This window comes from Condylura cristata, unplaced genomic scaffold, assembly GCF_000260355.1.
Source record: "Condylura cristata isolate star-nosed mole 26May11 unplaced genomic scaffold, ConCri1.0 scaffold00041, whole genome shotgun sequence".
NCBI lineage: Eukaryota > Metazoa > Chordata > Mammalia > Eulipotyphla > Talpidae > Condylura > Condylura cristata.
Genome location: NW_004567142.1, coordinates 1,246,063 through 1,257,674, shown reverse-complemented (window position 1 = coordinate 1,257,674; position 11,612 = coordinate 1,246,063). Strand labels below are relative to the sequence as shown.

General features: G+C 51.5%; 2 protein-coding genes across 2 annotated transcripts in view; both read right to left on the bottom strand.

The window, feature by feature from the left end:
* The window catches only part of RPS19 (ribosomal protein S19), a 6,218-nt gene extending 3,126 nt beyond the window's left edge, over positions 1-3,092 (bottom strand). The window contains exons 1-3 of the mRNA XM_004694148.2: positions 3,008-3,092; positions 2,488-2,558; positions 2,195-2,295 (exon numbers count right to left, since the gene is read on the bottom strand). Coding sequence (XP_004694205.1) covers positions 2,195-2,295; positions 2,488-2,558 — 172 coding nt within the window. The 5' untranslated portion in view covers positions 3,008-3,092. The remainder of the gene's footprint in view (positions 1-2,194; positions 2,296-2,487; positions 2,559-3,007) is intronic.
* Positions 3,093-7,505: 4,413 nt separating this feature from the next.
* DMRTC2 (DMRT-like family C2) lies at positions 7,506-11,106 on the bottom strand. Its single transcript, XM_004694147.2, has 8 exons — positions 10,883-11,106; positions 10,643-10,800; positions 10,304-10,377; positions 9,856-10,036; positions 9,576-9,702; positions 8,833-8,893; positions 8,500-8,674; positions 7,506-7,618 (listed from the first exon to the last, which is right to left on the bottom strand). Exons 1-8 carry the CDS (start codon positions 11,104-11,106, stop codon positions 7,506-7,508), a joined length of 1,113 nt encoding a protein of 370 aa, XP_004694204.1.
* Between the last annotated feature and the right edge of the window lie 506 nt (positions 11,107-11,612).

Here is an 11,612-nt window from a genome sequence, read left to right as displayed (position 1 = left end):
AAAAAAAAAAAAAAAGACCTCCCTGATTTCTATGTACTTTTAACATGGCCTGCAGGGCCCCCACCCTTCATTCCTTTCATCAACACAGCACAAGCTGGTACCTGGCCTGGTGCAGAGGTCAGAGGCCAGCCAGCCTCCGTCCTGCAATAAATGTATCCAACTGTCCCGACTCAGCAGCTACTCGCTGCCAGCCACCTGACAGGACACTGAATTCTTACCTCCCTCCCATGAAGGCCCTCCTGAGAACCTTGAGGCCAAGAGCCTTGCCCAGGGCTGTGCTGCCTCTTGCCCTTCCACAAGCCCTTTTTAGTCCCGCTGCACCCCCCGCCCACTTGACAGCCGGCCCTCTTCCAGATCATCTCCAGCCAGGGCCTAGCCCGTATACCACCCCCAACCTGAGACAAGTACCTGCCCGCTCCACACTAGACAATGTCCCTCCTCCAACCCATGATGCTTTAGCCCTAAAATCCAGAGAGGGCAAAGAGGCTGCTGATCCAGTGAGGGTAAAAATGCAAGCAGGGTAGACGTGGCTTCGGTGCGAGTCTCCCATGGCTATTTCACCATGTTCTCTTTAGTCAAGGCCTAAGCCTGTAACACTTGCCTAGATAAAAAAACATGAACGAACACCACACTAGGTGGGCGCGCTTTAGACTTTAAGGGGGTCGGCATATTTTCAGCCTCTGAGAATGTAAACACGAGGCAGAAGTGCACAACATACTCGGGCCAGGACCACCACCCAACGCTCCCAGGGCAGGCAGGAATTGGTGGTAGCACCCACTGAAGTCTGTCACCCAGGGCATACGCGCCATTCCCCGTGAACCTTTCTCCACCTCAAAAATGAAAGTGCGAGTGTCATCCAATAAAACAGTCAAGAGCCCCTTTCGGGTTAAGTGGGGATGTACTGTGGCATCACAGCCTGAATGTCAACAGAAAACACCAGTCTGTTTGGGAGGGTTTTGGGGTGGGGCATAACTTAGTATGTGTATTCACCTGGCCAAATGGACCATCTACCAGATTCTTTCTCCTAACGTTAGACCCAAAGCTGCCAAAGATGTTTGGAAGCAGGCACTCTTGCTTCCCAGGGAGGGTGGGAGTGGTGGGCATGTCCAGGTCCCAGCAGTGTTGAGTCTATGGAGGTCCAATCATTGTCCTGTTCCCTGCCCCATTTTTTCCCTGAATGCACCCAGGTAGATGGGTGGAGGCTGCACCGCCCATCCCAGAGCTGACCTGTTAGTACCCAGGGGTCAGAAAGAGTGGACCGCATGGATGTTCGACATGTATCCCGCCAACCTGCAAGATCACCTCACGGCTCAAGTGGGCAACTCCTATCAGTGTCTGAAAATAAGAGTCAGCAAGGATAGAGTCCCACTTCGAAGGAAGACCAAAGATTAGAGAGGTGGGAGACTCTTCAAGGTCTTTGCAGAGGCTGTCACCTGGCAAGACCCAGCACTGTTCCCACAAGTGACCACTTGAAGAAATCCAAAAGGTCAGGGGCAGGTGAAAACTAGCCTGTGTGGGGCAACATGGCCAGCGATTCATTACCACTATGGCAAAGAAATGTGGCTGGCTGGCAAGCAGTCACTGGGTGCCCGTAAGATTTTCTTCTGGGCACTTGCAGGACTTGACAAGTTACAGAGCAAGGAGCGAGCTGGCTGGATCTTCCACCACTCAGTAGAACTTGCTAGAGTCAGAGAAGGGGACCTGATGGTCTGAGCAAAACACAGCCGACTTTTCTCTAGCTATTACTTTTGCAACAAATGCTTTTCAATAGCATCTAAGTGGGCTGTATTTGTTCCTCACCACTGGTACCATCACCCCATTTGAGAAATGAGGAAACAAATGCAGAGGCCAACAGAGGCACCCAGGAGACAGCAAACTCAAGGCCAGACCCCGCGGACGGGGAAAGGATGTCTCTAAAGCAAAACACCTCTGAGCAAACTAGAAACGTGCATCTGTTCCCCAGCGTCTCACACAGCTCAGAGGAAGTGCCTGCAGGTCCTCACGCAAACCTCACCGGCGAAGGAACAGATCCAGAACAAGCCATTATTGACCTTCACGCACAGTGTGCAGTGCGAAAGGTTTTCTCTAGGCTTGCAGACCTGGGGGCAAGGAACAGCTAAGGGACAAGGAGACGTGGTTGTCACCAAGGGCTCCCCGGCTCCCCACCATCCAGCTGAAGGCCCCAGTTCCTCACCAGCTCTTGTGTAGAACCAGTTCTCATCGTAGGGCGCCAGCTCTTTATGCTTGGCCAGCTTAACAGTGTCCACCCATTCAGGGACTTTCAGCTTCCCGGACCTGGACCAAGACAGCAGGGAAAGGCAGTTCCAGAATCTCCACCAACTCTTCCATGCTGCAGTCTCCTCCCCCCCCCCAGACAGAGAGGCTCCCACACACTCGCAGATAAAGAACGTCCCCCCTCCCCCCCTCCCGCCAGAGAGGGGACGAGCAGCCAGACCCGAGGGTCGGAGGCCCCGGGCCCACACTCACTTTTTGAGGAAGGCTGCCAGAGCTCGGACGAACTCCTGCTGGTTCACGTCTTTTACAGTAACTCCAGGCATCTGCGAGGGAAATCGGGCACGTGAACACAGGACGGGCGGAGGCCCCCGACAGGGCCGGGGCCAGCCCGGCGCCGCCTAGACGGCGCACCCCGTTACTTCCGCAGGGCCTTCCAGTCCTGCGCCCCAAGGCCCGGGCGCCAGAAGGTCCCGGAGTCCCCGATCTCGACGGGAAGCAAGAGCACAACCTGACCCCACCTACCGAGACGCTCGGCGGCCCCAGCCCCGGGCCTTGCCCCAGAGGCACCGCCCTCGCGCTGCCCACCGCGCCGGGCCAGGGTCCCCGGGCCGCGCCGACCAGACATGCCCGGGCCTGCCGCTCGCACGTGGCCGCGGGTTTAGGGGGCGGGGCGGCTTCGCGTGGACTCCCCGGGTGCCGGATCACGCGTCCCGGCCTAGGGACTCGGCTCCTGACACCCCGCACTCAGTCAGCACCGGAGCGCCGGTCTTACCGTGCGGCCTCCGCGCTGCCAGCCAGGGGAAAGGGAGCAACGGGGTTTCCCGGGCGCACAAGTCGGGCGTCGAGCCTCGCGAGAGTTCCGAGAGTTCGCGAGAGCAGGCTTAGCGACGGAGACTCCGCCCCTCTCAGGGCAAATGGTGCTCACTTCCGCCGAGTCGGGCGGTGTGGCGTGAGGGAGCTGGATGGCGAAGCGAGAAGTCACGGGGAGGGGAGGGAGGCCGGTTTGTTCCCTGACCGACCTTTTCGGGAGTGTGGCAGAGAGGTCATTGCTCTGGTCTTGAGCTGGGGGGGTTTGGTCTGGTTTGTGTCCGTCGTGGTTGGCAGGAACAGCGGCGGAGGATCGCGATGGTGGAAGTTATGGGGGAGTTGGGTGGGCAGGAAAGAGGTTTGACCACGACTGGCGCCCTTGAGGGGGGCACCCCGTTTTTACAGTGGCAGTGGCTTTTCTGGCCGGAAGTGGAGTTAGTAAGGGCGGAAATATGATGGCGAACCCGGGTGAAGGAAAAGAAATATGGCTACTACTTCCCTCCCAGTAATCGGGGGAGCGGGAGGCGGAAGCCCCACCCTTCTTAGGGCGGAAGTTGCTTCACCAGGACTTAGGCGACCGGAGTGGGCGTGAGGCACTGGAGGCGGGTCGGGTCCAGGGGCAGGGACAAAGAGGCGGAGGCGGGGCCTGCGGGGCTGTCCGCTCTCCGCTGCCTCCTACAGCCTGAATCGTCCTGTTGGCTCGCAGGGGTAGCTTTCCCGGTACATCTATACCTCCCCTACTAACTGTGCAGCTGTAAACTGGCCACTTGCCCTCTCCAGGCTTTAGTCTCTCCACTAAAAACGGAAAAAAATTAAATGGAGACACATTCTGACAGTTACCCCTTTTAAGTGATTGCCCTGGACATAGTGCATCACATATTCGAGCAACTTTTTTTGTGTGTGCCTAGTCTGTGCCAGGTACAGATAAAAATGTGGTTTTACATGCATGAACTAGTTTAATATTTATAAGGTTCATCAACCAAGAACACGAGGGAATCACCTATGGTCTTATAAAACTGTCAACTCGCTGCAAAAAGAAACGTTTCAATGCGTGTGGCTGTTTTCTTAGTTGAAAAGTTTAAAACAGGACGAATACTATTTTTTTCAACTGTGAAATACGATGTCTGCAGACTGCCTTATTAAAGAAATTTAAAACCTGGGCCCTCCCTGGTGGCGCAGCGGGTTAAAGCACTGCACTAAGAAGCTTAAGCCAATTCCATATGAATTCGATCTCTGCCTGCTCTGGAGGAGATCCACATGGCGTGGCAGTCCTCTCCTGACCCGCCCGCTGCTCCCCTCAGCAGTGTACTTCGTCCATCTGCCTGTTCTGCTCCCCACTCTGTCTCTGGTGAATCCTCTCACCCTCCGCATCTCTGGCCTGTACCCCAGCTCTGTATGAATAAATAAATAAATCTTTAAAAAAAAAAAGATTTAAAACCTACTTAGTTTGGGCTGCTGTAACGAAATACCATAGACTGGGTGTCTTGCTAACAATCGAAATTTAATTCTTACAATTTTGGAGATTGGGAAGTCCATCATTAAGGTACCAGTGGATTGTGTGTCTGGGGAGAGCTCTCTTCCATGATTCCTAGACGGCCATCTTTATGCCTAGTCCTCACGTGATCACAAGGGGGGGTGAGAAAACTCTATGGTGAATATTTCTTAGGGCACTTTCCCATTCCGGAGTACCCCACCCTCATGGACCTGATCACTTCCAAATACCATCTCATTGGGATTAGGTTTGAACAGATGACTTTTGGGGGGACACAAACTATACATGCCATTATACCTTTGTTGTAATTTATAGAACATGTAGTACTAAGCGTGAACCCTTGTGTAATCTATGGACTCTGGATGACAATATGTTCATCAGCGGTAACTTGATGGTTAGGGGAAGCCCTAATGATTTGAGAGGCAAGGAGGACTAAACCAGTGGCAAAAACATTGCCAACTCTGGCAGGAAGGGACGGTGGGATGCTGAGGCATGAGAAAGGCTTGTAAAGAGGGATCTGCCCCTAGCTGCTTCTCATAATCTCTTTTTAAAGAGATTTATTTATGTATACAAGGACTGGGGTACAGGCCAGAGGTATGGGTGTGGGGTGAGAGGCTTCAGTAGAGACAGAGTGGGGCAGACTTAAGTATACTGCTGAGGGGAATAGCAGGCGCGACAGATGTCTGCTGGGCCCTTTGGGTCAGCTCCCTGGGCAGGGATGCAACTCAGGCTGCACTGGCTAGTGCTGTTGATAGCCTGATAGTGCTGACCTGTGCCACCAGGGAGACCCTCCCCAGTGTCTAATCACCATTCCCCTCCCCCCCATTTCTCCTGTCATCCTGTAAACCCACTACACTTTCTCTTTTAATCTTCCCACCTGTGTGACCTGGGTGACCTTTATTGGTGACCTTTGGTGGTCCCGAATAGCATGGTGTTAGCTCTGTTACATGTTGCAACCCTTCCCTCCTCTGTAACTATGGGGCATGTTCATCTGTGCAGGGAGAGCACCACACAGTGAGGCTTAGGCATTCTATTAAATGCTGGTCATATATCTAAGTGATAACAAGGGGAAGAATGGGAGGTATGAAGCCGACCTCCATCCTTTGATGGTCTTATATTCTACAATCCTTTAGGAGTAGAAGGAGCATCAAGGGCCCAGAAAGACCAGGATTGATGCTGTTGCCATCAATCCTCCTGAATAAAAAGGCGCGTTGGTAACATCAGGAAAAAGAATTAGTGATCAGTCATGCACCTCGAGCTTGCTAGCTGCCCCTCCTGAGGGTGGGGGTAGGGGGGGGACCTTCAGGTCTTCATATCTTTGGAAAAGCTCTTTATGTGTTTGAAGCAGTACAAGGAGGACTCAATAGCAAAGGACTAAGAAAGGCAGGTAAGGCTTAATACTCTTAGTGATATCCTGAGCAGAAAAGTATGACATTTTGAAAAAACCCTTGGCCTCATGTTTGTCTTCTCGAGTCCTGAATTTTTGCAAAAATTGCCCACTAGTTGATTTGTGCCTGGCAAGGAGAAGGAAACGTCTTCTAATATTTGCCCAGAAATTGTCCCTAAAATACATGGGCAAGTTACTTAATCTCTACAAGCTTGTTCCTTTATTTGCAAATGGAAGTAACATGCATAACTTGTTTAGCTGCTGTGAGGTTATATGTGAATTACAGACAGTGGGTACTCAATAAAGGATAATAATTATCTCTCAACGTTTTATAAGTCCTTCAAAACAGACATATGAGTAGTTCAGAAAAAAACCCTTGATAAAGACTAACTTGATTCTTTCTGTCCTGACTGGCCTTTGTTTTCCCACTTGAAAAATGTTATGTTAGATTAGCATTCTACTTGCCAAAGCCAGCCTGAAGTTAAGTTTTGACTCCCACTGAATTTAAACAAGAAAAATGAATCAACATGAAAATTTCTTTGGAAAAATTAGAAGGTAGGGTAATACCAGGATTGCCTACAATCCTGTCTGGCAACAATCTACTAGGCCTAAAGGAGCTGCCCCCTTCAGCATGGCCTGCACTCCCAGTTTTCTAAGCTTGCCTGGCTTTATTTCTTTTTTTTTTTTTAAATATTTATTTATTTATGCACAGAGAACTAAGGAACAGGCCAAAGATACAGGGGCGGTGAGAGGATTCACCAGAGACAGAGTAGGGAGCAGAACAGGCAGACTGACAAAGTACACTGCTGAGGAGAGCAGCGGAGAGACAGGAGAGGTCTGCTGTGCCATGTAGGTCAGCTCCAGGGCTCAGGGATCGAACTAAAACTGAAGTGGCTGTGAGCTGGCTCGCAGTGCTGTGCTTTAACCTGTTGCAGGAGGGCCCTTCCCTGGCTTTGTTTACTCATTTATTTGACCTGCTTGGCTCTGTAGACATTTTGGCTTGTGGCCCTCTGGGCAGCTGGAAACTGTCTACTGTTCTCTTACCTGGCTGCAATGAGATCCAAGTTTGTACACATTTGTGGAAGGTACTGAATAAATGATTTTCACTTTGAGAAGTGAAGTGAACAAATCTTTTTTTGTCAGTCAGGAAACACTAGACTGTGGTAACAAATAATCCCCAAGTCACAGTAGCTTAAAACAAAGGTTTATTTCTTGCTCAATCACACAAATGTAGACACAAAATGAAAATACTTTCCTTTGTATACATGGAGACAGACATGAGCGCACAGGTATATACAGAATAACGTGTCAAACATAAATTCATGCAACAACTTATTCAGATACTAGTTGGCTTAAACTGCCCAATGCTCTCTTAGGAATTTTATAAGGTCAGAGGACCCAAAGAGGGTAAGAGAATGCTCATCTCCTACCAAGGTAAGGCCAGTATTACAAAAGGAACCAAAAGCTGAGAGCTTAAAGAAAGCCTGATGCTTGTACTATGTCAAATTCCATGCTTAAATACATAAATAAAATACGAAGATGCAGCACCTGCTGGCTGCGGCCCCCTCCACCCTGTCTGGGCTTTTAGGTTAGGAGGGAGATGGATCCCAGCCGCCCAAGGTGCAGAGCCACAGAGGGGCCTGGGTTGGGTCGCAGAGAGGGACCAACAGGCTGGAATCCTCTTCCTCCAGGGGGAGCTACAGGCGGGAAGGAAGGTGCATGTACCAGGTCACAACCATTGCCTTTCCCAGAGACCTTCACTTTCTACCCCAGTCAGTCTCGGTCTCCTGGACAACAGCAGACACTCCCTCCTCACTGGTTTTCCTAGTGATGGCCTTGCCTCTTCCAAACCCACTATCACAGCCATGACTGTCTTTTCAAAGCCCCAACTTGTCTTTCTAAAGTTCAGGTTCTGAATATGACTCTCATTCAGACACATTCCCTCACTCCTAAAAGAAGTCTCTCCAGTTTGATCTGTTTCAGAAGTTTCTCAGGTCTGTTTTGTCAACCTTACACCTTCCCAATCTACTATTTTGGAAAGGGGACTTTTCAGCCTTTCCTTTTTGTCCCCGTTGGTATTTCTCATTCCTCAAAGTTCCTCTAGTTTTTGCTAGGTTGTCACTGTCACTGAGTTTTGTGAAAGCATCTGTGTTGCCCAAGTAGAATGGAAGCTCCTTAAAAGGCGGTTATCAGCCCTCCTTCCACATCATACCCTGTTATCTCTTCAGCCTTTCTCCAGACTTCAGCTGTCAACCTGGGTCCAGAGAGAGCCTTGGGCTGGAGACAGGAGACCAGGTTCTGGCCATCTTGCTATATGTCTTTGGATAAGTCCCTCCCTATGATAGGGCTTCAGTTTCTTGGTATTTGGACACTGGAAATGTGCTTTTGAGCACAAAACTGACAAATCAACCCACTGTAAACTCTCAACTGCAAGCCCAGAGACCCCATTGACTAGTTTAGGGCCTAGTCTGAGGGTGTTCAATCTGCTGAACCCCTGATCTGCTCGGTTAGTCCCTGTTTACGCCATTACCTCCATTTCCCAAACAATCTCATTTTCTCTTTTCAGGAAACATGTTACCTGGTGGGCCACAGGGGTGGAGCAGGGAGATCCAGGCAGAGTTGGGAGGCACAGAAGGGGTCAGGCGTGGAGTCTGGGATGAATCTTTCAGCCCCACAAGAGCCTCAGCTGCCTCCCGTTGCAGCTGCCGCTCTGATGGGGCGGGGGTCCAGGTCAGGCGAGAGGCTCCAGGGGCCTGAAAAGGAAAGGGAGAGAAGCAGACTGGGAACCCCACTTCTGCCCACCATCCATGTGTGTGTGCCCTCAGCCCCAGGTTCTCTCACTATCCCTGTTCTTCCCATCCCCAGGTTCAACTTCCTCCCAGGGTTCTGGACCCCACTTCTTTCCCAAGACCTGTGGCTGCAGCAGAAGAGGGTCTGGGGTGCCACAGGGCTGGAGTATCAGAGTTGAGCATCTAGAAACAAAGAGAGAAAATGCCAGCGGGGTCAAACACGTGGACAAGTATGTATACATGGGAGAGTTGGGGAAGGAGTTTGCTATATTCGGATATGGAAATCTTATAGCCTGCTGTGTCATTATGTGTTGTGGTTCATAAAGATCCTCCCTCATCTCGGCTTGCTTTGATTTCTGTAAAATGAAAATCCCCCCAACTTCTTCCTCTTAGGGTACTATGAGGATTATCATCATGAAATTATTGATGTATTTTCAAAAAACTGATGAGGTGTCTGGTTCCTCTCCCTCTAATTCCCTAATCACTGTGGATTTGAAGGGGCAGCATGAAGAAATCTTTTGGAAATTTTCTCTAATTGCCTCTGAGTCTTTCCCCATCCCAACCCTCTCTCTGCATTTCAGAAGTCAGAAATTCACCTCCACTATTTGTTCAAGACTTGTGCTAGCTATATTTCATAAATGATTGCTAATTCTCATGACAACCCTGGAGATAATTAATAGTGTCTCAAACTTACAACAGAAAAACAGGCTCAGAGGTAATGGTCCTTGTACAGAGGTTCTCAGCTAAGCGGTGGCAGCACTGGGAGAACTCTGTCCCACCCACTAGTCTAAGGTCCTTTCTTCTTTAGCATCTGCTGTGGTGTCCAGGACAGGAGCAGGCACAAGCTCCTTCTCTCTATACTCACGTGCGGGGCAGGAGAGAGGGCCCTTGGGATTCTCTGGAAAGAGGAGCTGTCAGTATTGGGCGAGATCCTGGGTAGGTCGGGAGGGGCCCGTGAGTGGGCAGCTGCAGGGAAGTGCCAGGGTCAAAGCCTAACGGGGATAAGAGAAAGCCAGGTGTATAGGGGCCAGAGGTCATGGCCTGTGCTCCTTATTCCTATCCAGCATCTTTGTCCTCTTTTCTTTCTGATACAGTGGTGTGCCGCTTCAAATCTTTTGTGTTACTGAGTATTGAGCTCATCTTACCAGGGAAGGGATGTAGAGGGATGGCAGGTTCTTGACATAGCAAGCGGCAGACCACTGGGGGTGGCACAGAAAGGCCTGGAGGCAGCCAGTGTCCAGAGGCCCAAGAGCCTGGAGGTATCGGCGTCCAGGGCAAAGGCAAGGCTTCTGGGGTACGGGTGAGCAGCAGAGGCCCCCGGGAGTTCTCCTACAATGGCAGAGGGCACAGGTTGGAGTTAGGTACCAGGGTGGGGAAGGAGTATGTTCTAGGGTGGTGGGCAGGATCCTAGAGTTCCAGATCTTAGAGGGCTGTAAAATTCCACCTCCTCATTTTGCTCATGAAAGAGAAGTGATTAGTCCAAGGTGATATTAGCAGGTCAGGGCTGGACCTAGAACCTAGGTGTTGAGGGCACAGAGGCAGGGCTCTGGGCTAGGACAGGGGTCACTCCCTCAGGGCCCAGATTCTTCTTACCTTCCCAGGGGGCGTCAGTGCCAGTGGGACTGCCCCATGGGTCTGAGGCTGGGGTGCTATGTTTTCCTTTCCAGCTGTGGAGGATCAAGGAGAGCTTTGATGAGCTGTTTTTCTTGACCTGCGGTCCATTCCAACTGCAAACTGAGTTCTTTTCTACCCACAAATCTCACTGTATCTTCCCAACACCCAATCATATTTAAGCTGGGGAACTTAACTGCCCAGACCGTAGAAACACCTTGTCTAAGATCACACATCACTTCAGTGGCAGGTCTGGGACGCCTTCCCCCAGTTAGATTTCCTCCACCCAAATCCCTACCCCATTCCTGGCCAGACACTCACAGGGGGCTCCTGGTCGAGTGACTCCCTTCTTGACACGGTTGGGAGCTTTGGGAGGGGCTGCCCCTCTCTTCATCAGGCCCTGAGCCAGGTGCCTCTTTAGCTGTGCCTCCTGTTGCCTACGCAAGGCCACCTGGGCAGCCATGACCCTTCGGCGCTCCCTAAAAGGGGGGTGGCGAGTCAAAGGTCAGACACCCTTCAGAAGAGGTCCATCCTGTGCTTTGCCCTGGGTGTCATACTCACAAGATGAGGACACATTTGTGACACTCGCATGTCTGGAAGAGGCAGAGCCGCTTGTGGCCCTTGAGGTGGGCAGTGACACCATGGTTGCGGCAGCGGGCACAGGTTGGAGAGCGACTGACAGGTCTCCTGGGGACGGGCTCCATGCCCTGCGGGGCTCTGGTCTCACCCTCTTTGTCACAATCAGAGGGGCAGTGGTGGGCAGCAGACATTTCCTTGGATTCCATAGATCTAGGGGCAGGGTGGAGGATCAAGATGGTCTTGTGGGGCATTTTCTGGTCAGTCTTCCTGTCTCTGGGTGCCACCCTTGAGGTGCTTCTCCATTCTGCACTGCCCTGGACTCGGCTTCCCTCCTCCTGTCTCCCCAGGCTTTCTCCTTTCTTCACTCTGCCCCCCTCCTCAGCGCCCTTCTCCCTGGAGAGCACCTTCCCCCCCAAACCCTTTCCTCTTGTCTTTCTCACAGACTTTCAACCGTAGAACATCCTCTTTCCTGCTACTACATCTTCCCCACGTATAGACCCATTTTAGTACGCAATCCGGTGCCCCCTTCAACAATTCCTACACCCCCTTTCCACAAACACCCGGTTGCAAGTTTCCTGGGCCTCTTAGTCAGCACGAGCCTCTTCCTGGCCAGCACCTGTCCCATTCTGCCGATGCCCTATCTGCGCACTGGCCTCAGATCGGCCCCACCAACCAATTCCACTGCCCGTCCCCCCTCTCCCCCCCCCCACCC